A 22,922-nucleotide genomic window follows, 5' to 3' on the forward strand; every position below is an offset into this window, starting at 1 on the left:
TGGGCAATGAACATGCGTAGAACTATCGCTGGGAAGCCAGCTACTGGCAGAAACATGCGCAGAAGCCCAGCCGAAGCCTCGCTCGGAAGCCAGATCATGCGCATTGTCAGCTAAAGCTTCTGATGGACGGTGAGCATGCGTACCATATCTGAAGTGGATAAATTGAAATTGAACATGCGTAATTAACCTTTCGGAATAGGAAAAAAAAAAAAAAAAAACCAAGCCACAACAGATCTCGTCGTCTGTGGAACATGCGCGTTCGTTCTCTGTAATTTTTTTGGTATTGAAAGTGAGCATGCGCATAATGAGAAGGTTGCCACTCTGAAGTTTGAACCGGGCGGAAACGGCTGATCCTGGGGCTGTCAGTGAGTGGGGTTAATGGGGAACTCCTGGGGCGGTGTAGAAAGGGAGAACTTGGCTTTGCTATTTACTAGTGCAGTGGTCCTGCGAAAGTCGCATAACCTGTCGGAGCCTCAGTTTCCTTCTCTGTAAAATGAAAATAACGATACCTGTTTTTCCAAGGTTGTTTGATAATTGTTAAGTACAGAGTCTGGCTTACAAGCCACAGCTCTTTCCAGTGCTGCATAGACCCGGTGTGAGGTCTTTACCAAAAACTGTCTCTTTTCAGTGTTAAAAGTAGTGGATACTTCCTCTAATATATTTCATCTGGTCATTTTCCCCCCAAGCTTCGTCTTCCTTGCTGTCCTGAGCTAAATACAGAGACTTTCTTGTGTTACTGTAGCTACTAGAACAGAAAGGCGATTGGTGGAGAAAGTCATTATTTTGAAGAGAGAAAATTAACGTTAATTAAATGTGCTACTGTTGAGCTCACTTCTGCATTCGCTCTGTTCCTGTGGTGTGAAGTGTACACTACGAATTCCTTTAACCAGAATTTGTTTTGTTTTGTTTGTTTTGTTTTGTTTTGTTTTTTTGCGGTATGCGGGCCTCTCACCGCCGCGGCCTCTCCCGCTGCGGAGCACAGGCTCCGGACGCACAGGCCCAGCGGCCACGGCTCACGGGCCCAGCCGCTCCGCGGCACGCGGGATCCTCCCGGACCAGGGCACGAACCCGTGTCCCCTGCATCGGCAGGCGGACTCCCAACCACTGCGCCACTAGGGAAGCCCCGTTTTGTTTGTTTTAAATGCATGCTTAGGAAAATAGCGATTACAAATGAGATTTTGGAAACTATTGAGCTGTGTATGAATGGTTTTGGGTACAGTAATCCTGAATCCCGAAACCAACTTCCTTGAATGATTGGCTCCTTAGACAACATAGCTATTGTGTCTATAACACCGTAGACATATATAGTACTTACAAATTATATTTTTAGTGATGTATATTCACATATATGGCATTTTATTTGTTCTTTATTGGTAACATAGTGGCTCTCAAAGACTCTTTTTTTTCTATTACAGGTTGCTCACTGTTTTGAGGGAGTAAGCCTGGTTTGTGTCTCAGCATGTCAATAGTAACAGTGCAGCTTGGTCAATGTGGCAATCAGATTGGTTTTGAAGTGTTTGATGCTTTATTTAGTGACTCACACTGTCCCCAGGGACTCTGCTCTAAAAGGGACAATGAGGCATATCAAGCATCTTGCAAAGAAAGATTCTTCAGTGAGGAGGAAAATGGAGGTATGTGTGGTCCACAGACCTCTCCTTTACTCTGACTTAACCAGCCTCTTCAAGGCCAGGCCCTCCACATGGTGTCTGAACCCCATTCCCTTCCATCTTACTACGGAATGATTTTGCTCTCAGCCCTTTGTTTCTATGTTAACGGTTGCCTCTCCAGTGACATCTTCCCCTCAGCACGTGAGCATGCTCAGATCATGCCAATCTAAAACCAAACAAACAAACAAAACTGAGCTCTTGACTATAGCTTTTTTCCTTCTTCATCTCTTTGCCTTCTCATCTAAGATTGTCAGAGGAGAACCCTCTTTAACCAACTGTAATCCTCCTTGGTTTTTTGGGGGTTTTTTTTGCGGTACGCAGGCCTCTCACTGTTGTGGCCTCTCTCGTTGAGGAGCACAGGCTCCGGACGAGCAGGCTCAGTGGCCATGGCTCACGGGCCCAGCCGCTCTGCAGCACGTGGGATCCTCCCGGACCAGGGCACGAACCCGCATCCCCTGCACCAGCAGGCGGGCTCTCAACCACTGCGCCACCAGGGAAGCCCTGTAATTCTACTTCTGCTCTACAATACTACTGCAGCTGTTCTATGAAAAATTCCCAATGATCTCCTAATTCCTAGAGCCAGTAACTGTTTTTCTTTTCTTAATTCACTTAACTTCTCTACCGGATTTGATAACATTAACTATAAAACTCCCTCCTTGAAATGCCTTCTGCTTAGTCTCTGAACTTTACTTCTCCAGTGGTTGCATCTCAGCCTCTCTTCTGTTCTCACTTGTATAGTTCTCTCTGGGCAATTTCAGTGACTTTCAAATTTTGCTACATCTTTTATACTAGTGACTCTCAAAATCTCCAGCCTAGCATCTCTTCCAAGCTGCAGACTGATTAGTGAACATCACCTGCATCTCTCATGTGTCCCTCAGACTCAACATCTCCATACCCAAGGGCATTCATTATTTTTCCTTTAAAACTTTGCTCTGACTGCCCACATACCACCAAACATCAAGATCTGCTTAGTTTACCTCCTACACATCTCTTGAAACTCTTCTCCCTTTTCCATCTTCACTGTCATTGCCTTAGCTCTGGCGCTTGTCCTTTCTCACCTGGACTGTTTCAAGACAATCCTCCTGAGTTTCCCTGCCTGGTCTCTTGTGTTTATCACATCTATCCTCCACACTACTGTTATTAAAAAAGACATCTGACTATTCCTCCCCTGCTTGAACATTTGCAGTGGTTTCTCATTGCCTAAAAAAGTAAATTTCAAGGTTTTTAGCATTGCATACAAGGACTTCCAAGATCTGAGCCCTGCCTGCTTTCTCTCCCCATCCATCACTTCTTACACCCCCTCTTTCTCCATCTTCTGCTTCAATAATCCTGAGGTGCTTTTTGTGCCCTTGGTATTTTTATACCTCTGAATAAAAATACTACTCTGTTAGTGTGGATTTGCTGTGGGTCATATCACATCATACTGTGATTAAGTGTTGATGTGTTTTTTGTCTCCCACTGGTCCTCCTAGGGCTGGATTGATGTTGTCTTTATCTCTGTGTTCCCAGCACAGAACATAGCACATTGTAAGCACTCAACAGATGTTTGTAGACTTGACCCAGTCATCATTTTAGCCCACGTTTATTCAACCTGCCTAGCACAATGCTAGGCATTATGACACATCTGCATATACCTGCTGCTGCCCACCTGAATTTCTAAGCAGAAGGAAAGTCCTTCCTATCCTCAATCTTTGATTTTTTTTTTTTTTTTTGGACCTAGGAGTTTATGCTCTGAGTCAACCCAAATAAGCTATGTGCAATATTTTTCTTTTTTTTCCCTCTCTAGTTCCAATTGCTCGTGCTGTACTTGTTGACATGGAACCTAAAGTTATCAATCAAACACTGTCAAAGGCCGCCCATTCTGGCCGATGGAAATATGGCCAGCATTCATGCTTCTGTCAAAAACAAGGTTCTGGAAACAACTGGTCATATGGGTAAGAATAATTCCTCATGATTTTCAGTTTAGATACAGCTGCATAGTTGATTAATAGACAGTATAGTTATAACTGCACAGTTGATATACCAAACACATAATCTTGAAATTGCTGTTTTAAAATGTAGAGTGTGACTTCACCCAGAGACGCTCATTCTGTCTCGTGTATGTCTGTGCTCTAGGTTCAGGTAATGATGAAACCGAGGATCTCTTGCAGCAGCGTTTTCCACTTCTTCACTGTTGTTCGGCCAGCTAACTTATTGTCAATACAATATCTTTGTCTGGCAGGTATTCCAGTTAATAGGAAATATGCCAAGGCAGTAGTATTGCCTAGGGTTCTTTGGAAAATTCCAATGCCTAGGGCTCACTTCCAGAAATTCTGGTTTAAATGGTTTGGGATGGGGCTTCCCTGGTGGCGCAGTGGTTGAGAATCTGCCTGCCGATGCAGGAGACACAGGTTCGTGCCCCGGTCTGGGAAGATCCCACATGCTGCGGAGCGGCTGGGCCCGTGAGCCATGGCCGCTGAGCCTGCGCGTCCGGAGCCTGTGCTCCGCAACACGAGAGGCCACAACAGTGAGAGGCCTGCGTACCGCAAAAAAAAAAAAAAAAAAATGGTTTGGGATGAAGTCTGAATGTTGGAATTTTTCACAGCTTCCCTAGGTGATTCTAATGTGCAGCAAAGTTAGAACCACTGCTTTAGGAGTATTGTTATGAATACTGAATATTATGTTGTACTGTAAATTTGCAGAACTACCTGGTAATTGAAGTCTCCAGCCAAAGGAATGGACTATAAAAGAGAATTTTCTACGCTCAGTAAATTTACTCTCCTAGCAGTCCTATTCACCTGTTAAAAATATTTAACTTGTGTATCTTAAATTTCATCAATCAGGGTACCTGTACCTTTTTTTAAGAGTTAGTTCACTTCCATAGGTTTAAAAAGCCTTCGCTATCCTATATCTTTCTCTGCATTTTATCTCTGGTTAAATTGAAAGGTGTTTGTTTCTTTTGCATTGCATAGATACTCTGTTCATGGACCCAGGCATGAAGAATCTATAACGAACCTAATCCAGAAGGAAGTGGAGAAATGTGATTCTTTGAATGGTTTTTTAATCATAATGAGTATGGCTGGTGGCACAGGATCAGGGCTCGGAGCCTTCGTTACACAGAACTTACAAGATCAGTACTCAAACTCTTTGAAAATGAATCAGATTATATGGCCTTATGGAACTGGTGAGGTATGAACATGTCAATTGAAAAATTTATACTTTGTATTCTTTGCAGTTAAATGTAGGTAAAAGATTGATCTCACCCTTTCTTTGGAAATGTTAAGTTACTGTGTAAGGAATGATTATACAATATGGTACTTTCATGTACAATTCATTTAACTTTGCCAAACAAATGAGGTGTCCTTATTCATAAAAATGCCGAAGAAGACAATTGTGCATCTTCTCTCAGGAACCCGTTCCTGGTTCAGTCCCTCTGGCTACAGCATGTAAAGCAGGGACCTTGGCCTCATTTTGCCATTGCCAACCTTCAAAGAATTTTCATTTCTTTCCATTGAAAGGAAATTTCTGTATAGGCCAATTTCCTATTGATTGCCCTAGTAGGAGACATAATAAAACAGAAGTGAAATAAGTCAGTATAGGAAATGATGTAGGAAGAAAGTGTGATAGTAATAGTCATCATTTATTGAGCCATTACTATACACAGGGCACTGTTCTTAAGTGCTTTACTTGCATTCTGTCATTAATCCTTACAACTCTAGGAGGCTGGTATAATTATTATCCCCATTTTACAAACGAGGAAACTGAGGCATAGAGAGATTAAATAACTTGTCAAAGATCTTATAGCTAGAAAGTGAAAGAGCCAGGATTTGAACCTAGGCAGGATGCCGGTAGAGTCTACCCTCTTAACCACTGTTCTCTCCTGCCTTTCTTATCTTTGACCTTTTTTTCCTCCAGGTTATTGTTCAGAACTACAACTCCATTTTGACACTTTCTCACTTGTATCGATCTTCAGATGCCCTCCTTGTTCATGAGAATGATGCTGTTCATAAGATCTGTGCGAAACTGATGAATATCAAGCAGATCTCCTTCCGTGATATAAATCAAGTCCTCGCACATCAGCTGGGAAGTGTGTTCCAGCCTACTTACTCTGGGGAAGGCTCATTTCACTACAGAAGAAACCCACTAGGTATTTGTCCTCCTGTGTATTATTTGTAGAGAAGTCTGATGTTCTGAAAGCCTGAAAGTTGTTCTTCTATGGCTCTTCCCCTCCGCCTAAAGATATACTCAGGTCTCCCTCATTTCGAAAACCTTCCCAAAGAGCAACTTAGCTTTATTGAATTTGTTTGAATATTGCTTCGGTTTTATGTTTCGGTTTTTTGGCTGCGAGGCATTTGGGATCTTAGCTCCTCAACCGGGAATCAAACCCACACCCCCTACATTGGAGGGCAAAGTCGTAACCACTGGACTTCCAGGGAAATCCCCTTTTTTGGTTCTTTAAAAATAACTTTGAGATATAATTCACATACCATACAACTCACCAATCTAAAGTGTACAATTCAGTGTTTTCTAGCATATTCACAAAGTTGCACAACCATCATTTTCATCACTTCATAAAGAAGTGATTCTTTTTTCAGGTTATTTGTCAAGTGGTGCTTTATCAATTCAAATCATCTAGATGCAAAGGACTCCGTAATCTATACCCCCAGTCCTACTCTCTTTCCCAAATCGTTGCCTATCCCAGTTTTCTTTTTTTTTTTTTTTTTTTTTTTTTTTTGCGGTACGTGGGCCTCTCACTGCTGTGGCCTCTCCCATTTGCGGAGCACAGGCTCCGGACGCGCAGGCTCAGCAGCCGCGGCTCACGGGCCCAGCCACTCCATGGCACGTGGGATCTTCCCGCACCGGGGCACGAACCTGTGTCCCCTGCATCGGCAGGCAGACTCTCAACCACTGCGCCACCAGGGAAGCCCTATCCCAGTTTTCTTAGTTGCCGTCTGCTTCTTCAGATTTAGCATGTTCTGAATGGATTCATCATACTTTTCCGTGTCTTCACTCCCCAGCCCCCTCTTCCTCAATTCCTGTCACCTGTCACCTCCCGCTGTCCTCGTATCTCATCAGTATGCTCAGACCCGTTGGTGCCATCTCTGCCAGCCGTCTGCATTCTTCCCTACTTCCCTATCTCTCTGATATTGGTCCACTTGGTCAGTATCTCTCAACTAATATTGCATACTCCCCCTGAAGACAAAGTTCTCTTTATTCTCCTCTCCCTCTCCCTCCCTCTCTCTCTTTTTTTTTCATGAAAACCAAAGCTCACATCTACGTGGACATTCCTGGCTTAAGGTGGTCCCATTCCTGCTTTCCTTCCTGTTGCCTGCTTCTTCCCCCTGCAGTCAGTCCTTCTTGCCCACTGGTCCCAAATGAGCCTCCCCAGTGCAAGGATCTAATCCTGTACTTTACTGAACCCTCATTCTATGGCTCATGCATTACCTGCCAGATGTGTCATAAGTCCTTACGCCCTGAATCCTAACTTTCCGTTTTCATCACCTTCTGCCGCCTCTGTATAGATTCCCCACCTACTTTTCATCCTGTCTCCACTTTTTTCCCTTCAATCTGGTACTTCCCTGCTTCGGTCCCTTTGCTCAGTGTTCCTTCTTCTTAGAAATCACTTCCTCCTTCCCTTCTTCACCTCTACTGAAACCTTACTCTTCCTGTAGGGTCCAATTCAAGTGATAATTTTTCCATAAAGCTTTCCTACTGAGACCTTTACCTAAAGTAACCCTTTTTCTCTGAACTCCTGTGGATTCTGTATCTCTTTTATGTCACTTAATGTTTTTTGCCTTTATTATTTCTTTAAGTGTGTTTGCTTATCTTTAAAAGTAACACACACATTTATTCAAGGAGTACAAAAGAATATGCAATCAAAAGTAAGTCTCCCTCTGGCCCCTTCCCAGATGCTGCACCATGTGTTTCCTTAGAGGATCTGTCATATGCATGTTTTATAGTCCCTACTAATTTGCAGCTTCCTTGGGGACATGTGTCTTGTGAATTTCTCTGCATTCCACAGTACTTACCATATTGCACATCTGTTCATTCAACCAGTATTTATTGGCTTCCTGCTAAGTGCCAGGCACTATGCTACATGTTGGGGATCCAGTGGGGAACCAATGCAGACATTGTGTTCACATTAAACAAATAATTACACTAAGAACATATAATTAAAAACTGAGTTAAATGCTCTGAAGGAGAGGAGTACAGATCCAAGAGAATGGATCACGAAGGAACCAGACTTAGGCTGACTAGGCAAAAGAAGGCTGCCCTGAGGAAGTAACACTTGAGCAAAAAGCCGGATGAAGACTTGGAGTTGACTAACCAAAGGGAGGGAGAAGGGAGTAGCATGTTGGGGGAATAGCATGTGCAAAGACCCTATGGCAGAAGGAAGCATGGCCATTTAGGAAGAGAGAAATCCAGTGTCACTGGAGCACAGAGAATGGTGTGGGGGATGATTGAAACCTGAGGCTAGAGCAGTGAGCAGGGGCCTGCCTTGCAGGTCCTTGTAAGCCATTTAAAGGCCTCCTCATTAATCTCAGAGCAGGGGAAAGCCACTGAAGGATTTTAAGGAGGTCATTGGCATAATCACCTTTATTTTTGAAAAATCCATTGCCTGTGGAGAGCTGATTGGAGGTTGAGTCTGCAGACTGGTCCAGTTGTTCCTTGGGGAGATTGTGATGAACTCGGTGAACTGCCCTCAGAAAATCCAAGCCGTCAGTTCCATGGGAGCTCTCTTGACTCCCACTACCATGTACAAACTATAGGGCACTGGGTCCACATTTGCCCTTCACCTTGTGTCACAGTGGGAGAAGTATCCTGCTTCTATCAAAGGCCAGCCTCTCGCTTGGGTTCTGGGTCCCATTCCCTCTCTCTTCTCAGGGATTTAATTCCTCACTCATCTCTCATCCTCACATGTCATTAACCCTCTTTCCTGGGTCACTCCCATTACAGCGGCTCTCTGGCATCTTTCACACCGAAGAAGCCCTCCCTTGACATCACCTCTCATGATCTCCCCACTTACCTGTCATTCTTTAGAACAACTGTCCTCAAAGGGGCCTCCATTCTCCCTGTCCTCATTTCTTCACCATCTATTTACTCTTCAACCCACTCTGATCTAGTTTCTCTTCCATCACTTTTCTAAAACTGCTTTTCTTAATAGGTCGCAAGCATGTTTACATTGTCAAATTCACTGGACCGTTCACTGTCCTTATTTTATCTCAGTAGAATTTGGAATGGCCGATGCCTTGTCTTCCAAGTCTCCTCTTTGTCTTTTGTGACAGTCCCTCTCCTGATTTCCCTCCTTATCTCAATGACTACTTCTTTTACTCCCGTTTTTTTTCCTCCTTCTTTGGCTCCTCCTTTTCCTAACCTCTAAATGCTGGTCTTGAACCCTCTCCGCAGGGGTGACTGACCCAGTCCCATGGCTTTCAACACCATTTGTATTCTCCAGCTGGCCAGTTTCTCTCCAACTCTGACCAATTCCCTAAGTTCTAGATTTCTATATCCAGCAGCCTGCCCAACATCTATGTGTACACATTTCATGGTCATCCCAAACATAATGTGTCTAAAACACGTCTCTTAGCTTTCCCCCAGAAGCCTGTTTCCTCCTCGATCCTTCAATTGCTCAGTTTTAAAAACTTAGGTCCAGGGAATTGCCTGGTGGTCCAGTGGTTAGGACTCGGCACTTTCACTGCCATGGCCCGGGTTCAATCCCTGGTTGGGGAAGTAAGATCCCGGAAGCTGTGTAGGAATATGCTATAACAAGAATTCCATAGACTGACCGGCTTAGAAACAACACAAGTTTACTTCTCACAGTTCTGGAGGCTGGAAAGTTCAAGATCAAGGCACTAGTAGATTCAGTGCCTGGTGAGGGCCCACTTCCGGGTTCACATATAGCCATCTTCTCACTGTGTTCTCACCTGGCACAAGGCACGAGAGACCTCTCTGGGGTCTCTTTTATAGAGACCTCATCTCTCAAAGGCTCCACGTCCTCCTGATGCCATCACCTTGGTGGTAAGGATTTCAATATATGAATTTTGGGGGACACAGACTGTCAGTCCATAACAGGGTTTGACAAAGTCAAGAATGGTTAAGATGAGAGTAGGTAAACAAGAAAGCTGGGGGGGAAAGCAGATTTTAAAAATTAATTTGTGCGTTAGTCCTCAGGAATTATTTGCTGACTGCTGTTTGTTTATGCATGCTATGCAATACAATTCAGCTCTAGGTATTTTACAGAAAAGAATTCTTATGTTTAGAGGAAACTCCATTAGCCATAGGATCAATTTGTGCAACATTTTGTAGATGTTTGTGTCAAAATTTGTTCTTAACATTAGAACTTAGGATATGTGTTTGCACTCAATGTTATCATAAAATTTAAATTTCATGTTATGGTAGAAGATTTTTCTTTCTCCTCTAGGTATTTTCTATAAATATATAAAATATATATAAAACAAAATATATGACATATTAAAAAGATAAAAATATTTTTAAAACATATAAAATAAGCTCTGAATGAAAAACAAATTAGCCTTTCTCCTTAATTCTGTTTCATTACAAATACAAGTTTTTAAAAATAGGTGTATTCCTGTGTTCAGGAGTTACTAATCCTGTCTTCTTTCCCAGTAAAGTTTGATGTTAAGAGGTTCTGATTATTGTTTAACCAGATAAAATAGATAAGAGATCTAGGAAAATTTCTAAGGGACTATTTAGTGAACACTGAATGACAATAAAAGCATATTAGCTCTCATGCTTATTTTGTTTTCCTGGGGTTTAGCTAAATATGTCATTCACATTTCCAGTTTCTTAGCTAAAAAGAAATTCTCATTTCCTTTTGGCAAAGTGTGTTTTTTTTCACTCATGCTAAAATAGGTGCCAAAATCAAGCAAATATGTGGTCTTTAATCATCTCTGAAATTGTATTTACATTTTAAAATTTAAGCAATTTTGGCCTTGGAGGAGAAAACACATTTGGTTCCCCCAAGCCATCAAATCATGATTGTGTATGAGTCAGTGGAAACAACGTGGAATTTTAAAATTTAGTTCAGATTTTTTTTCTTTGCAGGAGACTTAATGGAGAATTTAGTTCCCCATCCAGAATTCAAGATGCTGGGTGTTCGTAACATTCCTCAAATGTCTGAGAATTCACTGGCATACAGCACATTTACTTGGGCTGGCCTCCTCAAGCATTTGAGACAGATGCTCATTTCTAATGCGAAAATGGAAGAAGGTAAAGGGTATTTTAAAAATATGCAGCCCACAAGCTGGGAAAAATGCCTGTACTGGAGTTCTCAATATAAACTGGCTTGATCCAGTTGAAATAATGGAGCCTTCTTCTGACCAGGGAGGCTCCTGCAAAAAACTCACCAGAACATCCTGGGAGGATTTCTTAATCACTTCACAGTTTCATTTCTCAAAAAAATTTCAGATGAGTGTGACATTTATTTTATTTTATTTTATTTTTATCAAAGTAATATATGCACATAGTTTTTTTAAAAAAAAACAAGTAGTCAAAACTCACTTGTGTCTATTTAAATCTGTCCATTGCGTTGTATGTAAATTACATCTCAATTTTTTAAAATAGTCGAGTAATTGTCCAGTATGAGTTTATAAGGAGGAAGAGAACTGCCTATTCCACACTTCCAGCTGCTTTCAGTGTTTTGTTTGTTTGCGGTACGCGGGCCTCTCACAGTTGCGGCCTCTCCCCTTGCGGAGCACAGGCTCCGGACGCGCAGGCTCAGCGGCCATGGCTCACGGGCCCAGCCGCTCCGCGGCACGTGGGATCCTCCCGGACCGGGGCACGAACCCGTGTCCCCTGCATCGGCAGGCGGACTCTCAACCACTGCGCCACCAGGGAAGCCCGCTTTCAGTGTTTTGAGATGTTTCTTCTGGAATTTGCTCCCTTATTTCTAAATATCTTGCATATTCCGTTATTTGTTTTATTTTCCAGGTTTAGATATTATCAGTTGCCTTCCTAGCATGAAGTTGAGAACTGAGTCTTCTTACACCCCCTATATACACACCCACACACCTTTCCCTCCCTCCTCCCAATCTAGTTAAAACATACTTTTGGGTTAGATCAGTTTTCATTGTTTGTGTTATTTTTGCTATGTAAATATTATTCACAGTTGAGCCATGTACTGTATACACAGATTACATTTTATTTCATGTACAGTTTATTTTTTCCTCCTAGAGTTAATAGTTAAATTTATTTGGTCGATATCCTTTTTACCTATTACAAATCTACCCCTAAACTTTTCCATAAATACGAAAGCCTTCTCAGCATGTTCAGACCTATCAGGTAATCTTATTACTTCCATTATCTGCTTAGAGATATCCCTTCTGGAGGACTTCACCCTCCTGTTCCAGTCTGCACTAGTTACTCTCCAGCCTTGACAAGCAGCCAGCACTGGCATCTCTGCCTCCTCCTTTATTCTAGCCCATTTCCTAGATTTCAAATCTTCCTCTTTCTGGGTTAATTCCCTCATATGGATAGTACCCTCCAGGAGCTTCCTAAGAAAGAGTACAGGGAAGGTAGAAATTTTAAGGCTGCAAATGTCATTATCCTACTTTTATATTTCATTGTTTGGCCAGGTATAGGATTCGAGGCTGGGAATCATTTTTACTCAGTGTCTTGAAAGCACTGCTCGAGATCTTCCAGCTTCCAGTGTTACTGCTGAGAAGTCCCACTTCAATCTGATTCCTAATCCTGTTTTATTCTCTCTTGTATCTTTTAGGATTTTTTCTTTGTCTCTAGCATTCTGGAATTCCTTAGTGTGGATCTTTCATTTATCTCAGTACAATGTAAACTTTATGAGTGCAGAGATTTTTGTTTTGTTTACTGCTGTATTTTCAGAGCCTCACCAGTTTAGCCTTTCCTGAGCAGAAACCTTCTTCTAGGATGGAAGTGGGGGCACTCCCTTTAGTGCAGGAGTGGGGAAGGGTCTGGGGCTCTCACTGCTTCTCATACAGATTTTTAACTAATCCTCCTTTAGAAGCAACTGGCCTGCTTCCAGGACCTCCACTGTGGGCAGAAATTTCAGTTTTCCGTGGTTGCTAAGTCAGTAACCATTGGTTCATTTGCTGTCCACCTTCCAAATTTTTGTTGCCATTATTTTCTTTCCATTTTTTCTTGCCATTATTTTCTTTCCATTTTTTCTTGGTTATGCCTTTTTAAAAACTCCCTGTGTTGTTAGTGAGATTTGGGGAGTAAACTGGTATGTTCAGTCTGTCTCATTTAACTGGAAGTCACTACTATGTACTATTTTGGGAGCATATATTTTACCACAAATTACAGTAAGTTAGGTTTCAATACTATGAAAGTGGATTTCCTCTACATTTACTTGTAGTACCTTACAGATTTTAGATAGTAGTGCCTGAGGTTTGGAGATAAGTAGAAAGTTCACATCTTAAGTAATGCTTCCTGAACTTTTTGGCCACAGGACCTGTTTTTCTGGCAATACCTATTATGAAGGAACACAGTGTTCCTCAGGGTACTGTAAGATGTGGTGCTCTGAGCCTTCTTAGGTCAATAAACCACAGTTTGTTGAGTCATTTTCCCATGTAGGAATTTAGAGTGTCACCATTTTTTCACAGTTATAGATAGAGTTTTGAACATTTAAATGTTTTCATATAAATATGAATGAATGAACATATGAATAAATATATTTATGTCACTAACCAGGTTGAAGGATATAGTTTGAAAACTCTTCATATGTTATCAGAATGCTCTGTATGAAGATGGACCCCATTAAGATCACCATCAGCAGTGTATCTGTTTCTACATGTCCTAGCAACAGGAGGAATGAGTGGCCCAAGGGCAGCAAGGCAGAAGTTACAATGTCTCTTATGACCTAGCTTTGGAAGTCACATACCATCATTTTGCACCATCCTTTTGGTTATTAAGGTCAGCCCTATCCCATGGGGAGGGGACCACACAAGGGCCTGAATACTGGGTGGCAAGGATCATTGAAGTTCATCTTGGAGGCTGGCTACCATCCTCTGCCCTCTGTCCCCTAATGAATCATGTCCTCGCATTTGCAGAACGTACTTAACCCTTCCCAAGCCCCCCCAGAGTTAGCACATCAGCCTGTTAGCACATTCCATTAGCACATCAGCCTAAAGTCCAGAATCTTGTCATCTAAAAGCAGGTGCAGGTGTGGATTTACATTCCTCAGGTGAGATCTCCTGGGTATAGCTCTTTAAGTACACCCCACCCCCAACAGACCATGGTGGAACAGGTGTAGGATTTTACTTATTTATTTTTAAGTTTTATTTACAACACCGTATTTTTAAAATTTATTAGTTGATTTATTTTTTTCTAGTTTGGATCGATTTATTCATGTGAGGACTAGAGATTCAAAGTTCTAAGGGTGTATATAAACAGACTTTAAAAAGTAAAACTAGCATCACATTTATATGTATTTTTTGTTCTGCAACTGTCTTTCGACATAGTATTTTGTAGCCTTCATTCCAATTCATTCATTTAGACATGCCTTATTCTTTTTAGTAGCTACATAGTTTTCTACCATATAGGAGCCCTAACTTATTATATGCACATAGATTAAAGAGTCAGGTAATTCTATGAAGCTGGTTGTTAAAACTTTCAGTCCATAACCTTCTTCTATTGTCTCCTTCCCAGAGGTAACCATTTTTCAAAACTCTTTTGCTGTTTCTTTTACTGTTTTTATCTATTGCCATTTACAGATTTTTCAATGATTTAGGTATCACCTATTTACTTCCCACCATGGAGGGTTAGGATTTAGCTTTTTTCCAACACTGGCCCCTAAGCTCTAAAACACCCTCTAGACAGGCTCATCCTTCTGATATGGTAGTAAGTGTCATCATTGGATTAAATCGATACTCAGCTTTACATTATCCTGACCCAGTAAATGCTATTCACAGCTGAGCAACAAAATATCCTGTGATTTTTTTCCCTTCCTGTATAACTTTTTTTGTTTTCTTTGGAGTTAATAATTACCTTGTTTTCTTGTTTGCTTAGTTTTTCTATGTACTTGTCAATTGTTCAACCCTGTTTTTCTACTTATGTAAATTTTTTCTTGATATACAGGCATACCTTGTTTTATTGCACTTTGCAGATATTGTGTTCTTTAACAAATTGAAGGTCTGTGGCAACCCTGCATTGAGCAAATCTATTGGCACCATTTTTCCAGCAACATTTGCTCACTTCACGTATCTGTGTCACATTTTGGTAATCTCGCAATATTTCAAACTTTTTCCTTATTATTATATTTGTTATGGTGATCTGTGATCAGTGATCTTTGATGTTACTATTGCAAAAAGTTGCTATCGCTGAAAGTTCAGATGATGGTTAGCATTTTTTAGCCATAAAGTATTTTTTAATTAAGGTATGTACCTTTCTTTTTAGACATAATGCTATTGCACAATTAATAGATTACAGAATAGTGTAAACATAACTTTTATATGCACTGGGAAGCCAAAAATATTTGTGTGACTCACTTTATTGTGATAATTTACTTTATTGCAGTGGTTGGAACCAAGCACCCAAAATGCCCAAGGTCTGCCTGTATTCAAGTATTCTATCAGTTTCATCTTCTTTAAGAAACCTGTCTCCCCTAGAGCCTTCTGACCTGCTTCAATCTAGTTTTTTTTGCCCTCTCGAGCCAGTGTACATTTGTCCTTCTGGATATTCTATTTGCCTGTCTGTTGTGTTGGATATTCTGCTCAGAGGGTTTACACAAAGCCCCAGTGATCTGGGAGAAGAGGAGGGAGGGGCCATGATTTTCCTGGTTTGGTATGTTTCCTGCCCTTACCTCTGCCTGGCGTTCTCCAGACTAGAGTCTCTCGGTCACATCCTCTCCAGAAAGTAGACCTTCCGTTTTCTGCTAGGGTGGGGAAGAGGCAGTCGTCATGATAAACAGACAAGTTTAGCAACATTCCTTACGCAGGAGTCAAAGGTAGATGTGCTTTACATGGTTGCAAAGCCAGTTTAAGAGCCAATGACTTAGTGTTTTCATGGATTCCCTTAAGGAATGCCGCACCACCTACTTTCTGGAGGCACGGAGCACAATAATGTGAAAACACATAGGCATCATCAATGCTGAATCAAAGAGTGATAAAGTCACTGAATGTGAAAAAGTTTTAGGAAAACCTTAACCAAGTTATTTTGTTACATATATTTTTATATATGATTTTTAAAAATATATACCTAATTTACTCTAAAAGAACTCTTCAATAAGTGTAAAATTTAATAATCTAAGTGAATAATTTTTTTTTTTTTGGTACGCTGGCCTCTCACTGTTGTGGCCTCTCCCGTGCGGAGCACAGGCTCCGGACGCGCAGGCGCAGCGGCCATGGCTCACGGGCCCAGCCGCTCCGCGGCATGTGGGATCTTCCCGGATCGGGGCACGAACCCGTGTCTCCTGCATCGGCAGGCGGATTCTCAACCACTGCGCCACCAGAGAAGCCCTAAGTGAATAATTTAAGTTTTTTTTTCTAATCAGTGGTGACTTGGATGGAAGGAAATATAATATTGTGGATTTATACCCCCTTTTTTTTTTTTTTTTTTTTAAGTGGTACGCGGGCCTCTCACTGCTGTGGCCTCTCCCGTTGCGGAGCACAGGCTCCGGACGCGCAGGCTCAGCGGCCATGGCTCACGGGCCCAGCCGCTCCGCGGCATGTGGGATCTTCCCGGACCGGGGCACAAACCCATGTCCCCTGCATCGGCAGGTAGACTCTCAACCACTGCGCCACCAGGGAAGCCCACATACCCCTTTTTTGTTACATGGATTGTAAATATTTTTGTCCATCACTTTTGTCTTTTGTATGGTATTTTTCACTGTATGGAAATTTTACATTTTTATGTGAGCAAACCTGTAAATCTTCCTTTATAGATTCTGAGCCTTGCCTACCCCAAAGATATAAAAATATTCGCTATTATTTCCTAGTATTTTCATAGTTTTATATTTAGTATTTAAATTTTAACCAATCTGGGATTTATTTTTATTTATTTATTTATTTGTTTGTTTGTTTGTTTATTGGCTGTGCTGCGCAGCATGTGGGATCTTAGTTCCCCGATCAGGGAGCAAACGTGCCCCTTGCAGTGGAAATGTGGAGTATTAACCGCTGGACCGTCAGGGAAGTCCGTCCGTATTTTTGTTTTAATAAATTTATTTTATTATTTTTTTATTATTTTTATTATTTTATTATTCACGGCTGGGCCCGTGAGCCATGGCCGCTGAGCCTGCGCGTCCGGAGCCTGTGCTCCGTAACGGGAGCGGCCACAACAGTGAGAGGCCCGTGTACTGCAACAACAACAACAACAACAAAAATTTATTTTATTTATTTTTATTTTTGGCTGCGTTGGGTCTTTGTTGCTGTGCGCGGGCTTTTCTCTAGTTGCGGCGAGCAAGGGCTACTCTTTGTTGCGGTGCGCAGGCTTCTCACTGGGTGGCTTCTCTTGTTGTGGAGCATGGGCACTAGGCAAGCGGGCTTCAGTAGTTGTGGCACACGGTCTCAGTGGTTGTGGCTCACGGGCTCTAGAGCACAGGCTCAGTAGTTGTGGTGCACGGGCTTAGTTGCTCCACGGCATGTGGGATCTTCCCGGACCAGGGATCAAACCTGTTTCCCCTGCATTGGCAGGCGGATTCTCAACCACTGCACCACCAGGGAAGCCCTCAATTTTCAATCCTATTTTTGCTTTGTGTTTCTACATCCCTTAACATTTTTGTATGTATTTTATTTTTTCATAGAGACATACAGAATGTTGTGTTTATAGGTGGATAGTTCTATGAATTTTGACACCCTTAAATGGTGTAACCACCACCACAATTGAGACAGGGTATTTCCATGTTCCAAAAAGTTCCCTCATACCCCTTTGTAGACAGTCTCTTTCCTCCACTCCAAGCCCCTAGCAACTATTGATCTGAATTTTATTCCTATGGTTTTGCCTTTTCCAGAACGTACTGTAAATGGAATCAAACAGGATGTAATCTTTTGAGTCAGGCTTGCTTCACTTAGCATCAGGCTTCTGATATTGATCCACATTGTTACGTGTGTCAGAAGTTACTTTCTTTTTACTGCGTTGTAGAATTGCATCCTTTGCACCTACTACCGTCCTTTAATATTCGATGAAGAATATTTCATGCCTTTCTCAGGACTGAATAGTTTGAATCACTTTAGGTCAACCAGATAAGAATGTTTAAATTTTTAGAGGAACCCCACCCTGCCACAACTTTTACTTATCAAATGGAAATTTATATAAAATACACATACTATAATACATCTTTCTTTTCTTGTTCAAGGAGATTTGTAAAATCTCTTGCTCTCTTTTTTCTTTTGGTAGGTATTGATTGGCAGGTACGGCCTCCTTTATCAGGACTTCCTACGCTTGGTAAAATGCCTCTCAACAAGGAGTTTCATTTTAACACTTCCATTGCTAACTTGGTCATCCTTCGTGGGAAAGAAGTACATAGTGCGGAGCTGGGTAAGCAAAGTTAAGGTGAAAATTAAGATGTACATTTTGCACATGTACATGGTGCGCATGGTAAAAAAAAAAAAGAGAGAGAAAGGAAAAAAAAAGTCCCTGAATTTATTCTTAAAGAAAGGAAAATAATAACTCCATATTTTAGTAACAAAATATAACCATTGTATCAGTAAGTGTGTGACTGGATACCAAAATAGATGTGGTGTAAACAATAGGACAAGTTTAATTCTTTCTTCCTGAATCTGGTTGATCTGTCATCCTCACCTTGTGGCTTTGTCCTTAGTGCAAGACATCTATTTGAACTTCAGCCATCAAATCACATAGGAATAAGCAAAGAGAAGGTCAGGACTGGTCCTCTAGGGTCACACACCACACTTGTGTTTACATCCCTTCGACTGGGACTGAATCATGTGCCACATCTGGCTGCAGGGGTGGCTATGAGCACAGTTAAAATTTGGTGGTTCTGTTACTAAAGAAGAAGTGGAGAACAGGTATTGCAGGACAACTAATGGTCTCTGTGACCAGCATTGGTACAACATTTTCAGGAGGTTGAAAGAGCAGTACTCTTCTTAGCTTTCTTTGTGTTTCTATGGCAAGTCTCTGGGATTGTATTATCCTTGTCTGATGATTCCAGCAGCATCCAATTGGCTGCTTCTAGCTGTGATACAAAGAAAATCAATCTCATCCCTGTAATACCTCTTAAATAAAAAACTAGTAATAATTAAAAAGAGATCAAGTCAATCAGATGGTGTACTTTCTTCATATTCTTCATTTTAGATTTTAAAATGAGAAAATTAATAAAAGGATATATAAAGTAATCTAACCTCCAAAAATTTACCCACAGCAAATGATGCAGGTACACAGAGGTGTTCTTGCAAAGATATTCATTGCAACATCTTTCACACTAACAGAAATGTGGGAACCACCTAAATGCCCAACAGTAGGAAATGTGTTAAAGAAATTATGCTATATTCATAGAAGCTTTTTAAAATATGAGTGATATTTACTGACACAGAAAAGAGGTTTACAACATATTGGTGAATGAAAAATGCATATTACATAGGGGCATGTATGTAAAATTATAGTACAAAAGAGGGTCAGCGGACTGTTCATAGTCTGTCTCTGGGTGGTAGCATTTCAGCTGTTGAGTTGACTTTTAAATTTTCTTCTTAATACTTTTCTGAACGGTGTGAATTTTTTTTTTATGATGAATATGGATCTTTTATCCAAAAGCAATATAAAGCTAGTTTCAAAGAGCAAAACAAAAGATTTCTGGTGAAATGGATACAAAATATCTGTTTATTAATTTGTTTCAAAAACTGATGATTTGTGATGTAAACAGTGCCTTGTTATTTTACCCTAGGAGCATTTAAAGATCCAGCTCTCTATACTTCTTGGTTAGAGCCTGTTCATGCTTTCAGTGTGTGGAAAACCCAGCGAGCCTTTAGCAAATATGAGAAGTCTGCAGCGTTGGTCAGCAATAGCCAGTTCTTAGTAAAACCACTTGATATGATTGTGGGCAAAGCATGGAATATGTTTGCTTCAAAGTAAGTAAAAAATAAATCTACAAACCTTTCCTAACCTTAAGCAGATAATATAATGTTAAAACAATAGGCAGGCCCCAGTCTGGGAAGATCCCACATGCCGCGGAGCGGCTAGGCCCGTGAGCCACGGCTGCTGAGCCTGTGCGTCCGGAGCCTGTGCTTTGCAATGGGAGAGGCCACAACAGTGAGAGGCCCTTGTAACACACAAAAAAACAAAACAAAAAACCAAACAAACAAAAAACAATCGGCAGGATCTGGAGTGTCTTAGTCTGTTTGGGCTGCTATAACAAATATAGCATAGACTGGGTAGCTTATAAACAACAGAAGTTTCTCGCATTTCTGGAGGCTAGCATGTCCAAGATCAAGGTACTGGCAGATTCGATGTCCAGTGAAGACCAACTTCCTGGTTCTTAGGTGGTGTCTTTTTGCTGTGTCCTCAAATAGCAGAGGGGCAAAGGAGCTTTCATGGGCCTCTAATCCCATTCATGAGGGCTCCACTGTCATGACCTAATCACATCCCAAAGGCCTTACCTCCTAATATCATCACCTTGGGAGTTAGGATTTCAACATATGAATTTTGGGGGAACACAAACATTCAGTCTATAGCATGGAGTAAGGACTTCGTTAGGTATGAAACTTTGGGCACATTACTTCAGGTTTCATTTCCTTTTCTGTACAATGGATCCAAAAGAGAGGATATATGTGGTGAGGATTAAATGAGATGATAATGTAAAAAACACCTAGTACAGTGCGTGACTAGTAAATGCTCAATAATTGTTCCATAGTATTATTGTTGTTGTTGACTAAATGAGTAGTTTCTTTTTAAAAAATATTTATTTGGTTGCACCAGGTCTTAGTTGTGACTCCAGGGCTCCTTTAGTTGCAGCTTGCTGGCTTCTTAGTTGCAGCATGTGGGATCCTTAGTTGCAGCAGGTGGGCTCCTTAGTTGTGGCTCACCGGCTCCTTAGTTGTGGCACACAGGCTCCTTAATTATGGCATGGGAACTCTTAGTTGCAGCATGCATGTGGGATCTAGTTCCCTGACCAGGGGTCAAACCCCAGCCCCCTGCTTTGAGAGCATGGAGTCTCATCCACTGCACCACCAGGGAAGTCCCTAAATGAGTAGTTTCTAAATGAAGTGAAAGTAAAGTAGAAATTTCACTATAAGGCAAGGACAGTAAGATATTTTTCCAAAATAAGATCCTTGAGAATGGAAGAGATCCTGATCTTGCTCAGTAAGAAATATTGCAAGTGCAACTCCACTTGGTACTAAGAAATGTCTACTTGATTACTAAGAAATGTGTTATCCGGTTCCCTGACCTCTGCCACAATTACTTAATGTTAAAGCAGAATTTCTCAAATGATTGGGTAAGCCTGTACTTTGATTAGCTAGGATTCCCAAGGGCTCCCCATCCTGCACATGGCCATTCCATAAACCCCTACTCCTCAGGACTGTGAACTCTGTGTCCTTTTTTGGTATAGTTCTCATCCCACATTCATTAAACGGTAGCAGCTATTATTTCATCAATTTAGTTCATGTCTGCCCTTGATATTCTTTTTAACATGATTTCTCCTGCCTCAGAACATTTTGGGGGACTGGAGGTATTAAGAGGATCACCTGGCATTAGTGAAAATTAAGCGTTGTCTGAAAAACACTTGGGAGGCTTCACTTCATTTCTAGAACTGGATCAATGTGTTTCTACAGTTTCACGCCTTAGATAAAACTTCTCAGGCACTTCTTAAGAGTTTATATTGAACACAGTCATCTCCTGTAGGGTGTTGAATTTGTGCTGGGTAGACAGCCAAATCTGAACATGCTTCTTTTTCCTATGTGCTGCTTGCTTTTTTTTTTGGCCATGCCGTGCAGCTTGAAGGATCTTAGTTCCCCGACCAGGGATTGAACCCGGGCCCTGGCTGTGAAAGCACCAAGTCCTAACCACAGGACTGCCAGGGAATTCCCCTCCTATGTGCTTCTTATTGTCACTGTCTTGGACACTAAATAGACAGGGAGCTTGACACAGACTTTGAGAGTTTGCTAACCTTTGGAGTAAACATTGAAGCAAAGGTAAGACTTTTAAGAGAGTGCCATCTTCAAATGTTCATGAGCTAGGAAAGGTCTATTTATTATTTGATTTTGAGTTATTCGTTTGCCTGAGATTTTTATTTCGTATTTTTTGTTTCTTTCACCAGAGCCTACATTCATCAGTACACAAAATTTGGAATTGAAGAAGAGGATTTTTTGGACAGTTTCACATTGTTAGAACAGGTTATTGCTAGTTACTGCAACCTCGGATTTTGAACAAAGGGGAAAAATTACCTTAAGTCATCTTTGGACTAAAATACTTGCAGTACTACTTTCTCGGTAAGGTTTTTCAAATTCCTATCTGCTAATGTAACAAGGTTGAACGCTGATTCCTTCTGCATACTATAGCCACAGAAAAGGAGAAAAACCTTTCATGTTTTCAATGAAAACATCTACTTGAAATTTTCCTTTGTAAGAAAAAATATTGGTACTTCTTTAAAGAACTTTGGGAATACTTTGCTGAGACGTTAGAACTCTAGAGTTATCAGAAAAGGAAACTTCCCTCTTTATTCCAAAAAGCATTCACTAAATATGAGCTAAACTTTCATAGCACAATTTTAAGCTAAGAAATTGCAATTCCGTATTTAAATATATTCATCTTTGAAGTGAATGTTTTGAACCATAAGAGGGAGCTGTTGTCAAAAGCTACAGGGTGAACATCTGTTTTTGAATATTTTATTCTAAAACGGTAAGATTTTCCACTTTAAGGAGCTATTTAAAAATAAATGTCAGGACTTTGTTAATAAACGTATATCATGCTTAAATACAAAAGTAAATAAGCAAGTGTTTACTTTGTTTGCTGTTTCTTAAATTTTCTGGGCATCAGAAAATTGGGTTTTTCTTTTAGATGTTAGAATGCCAGAGCAGAAACTGATTTTATTCAACCAGTGCTTTAAAATTACTTACAGGTATTTAGCTGGTGTGGAAGATGGTTATATTCTTTTCAGTAAAAGGGGTAAGAGCTTTCACCAAAATTTCACTAAGTTGAGAAAATTATCACCAAGGAAATATTGTCCTAGATGAAAATGACACATACAGATGTTGGTTTCATTCAGAAGGGCAGAACACATTTGGAAATTTGCAACTGCGTTTGAGGGGAATGGTGTAGTTCAATGAAACACATCACATGCAATGTATTAACAAATGTAAAATGGCAAACAAATAGGAACATTTTGCCCTTTCTG

General features: G+C 41.0%; 1 protein-coding gene across 3 annotated transcripts; it reads left to right on the plus strand.

Moving 5' to 3' along the window:
- The first annotated feature begins 100 nt into the window (after positions 1–100).
- Positions 101–22,527, plus strand: TUBD1 (tubulin delta 1). 3 transcript variants are annotated; one of them, XR_010838016.1, is made up of 10 exons: positions 199–365; positions 1,416–1,631; positions 3,453–3,600; positions 4,618–4,834; positions 5,561–5,792; positions 10,712–10,876; positions 16,201–16,352; positions 17,972–18,112; positions 19,476–19,659; positions 21,846–22,527. XR_010838016.1 is itself a non-coding variant. In XM_059047747.2 (9 exons), exons 2-9 carry the CDS (start codon positions 1,460–1,462, stop codon positions 21,952–21,954), a joined length of 1,368 nt encoding a protein of 455 aa, XP_058903730.1. In that variant the 5' UTR covers positions 101–365; positions 1,416–1,459; the 3' UTR covers positions 21,955–22,526. The 3 variants fall into 3 exon arrangements, 2 of the variants coding, with proteins under 2 accessions (XP_058903730.1, XP_066876550.1); XM_059047747.2 differs by lacking the exon at positions 16,201–16,352 and having other exon boundaries at positions 101–365; positions 21,846–22,526; XM_067020449.1 differs by lacking the exons at positions 1,416–1,631; positions 3,453–3,600; positions 16,201–16,352 and having other exon boundaries at positions 307–365; positions 21,846–22,506.
- Positions 22,528–22,922: the final 395 nt, after the last annotated feature.

Source organism: Kogia breviceps, chromosome 19 (assembly GCF_026419965.1).
Source record: "Kogia breviceps isolate mKogBre1 chromosome 19, mKogBre1 haplotype 1, whole genome shotgun sequence".
In the NCBI taxonomy this organism is placed as follows: Eukaryota; Metazoa; Chordata; class Mammalia; order Artiodactyla; family Physeteridae; genus Kogia; species Kogia breviceps.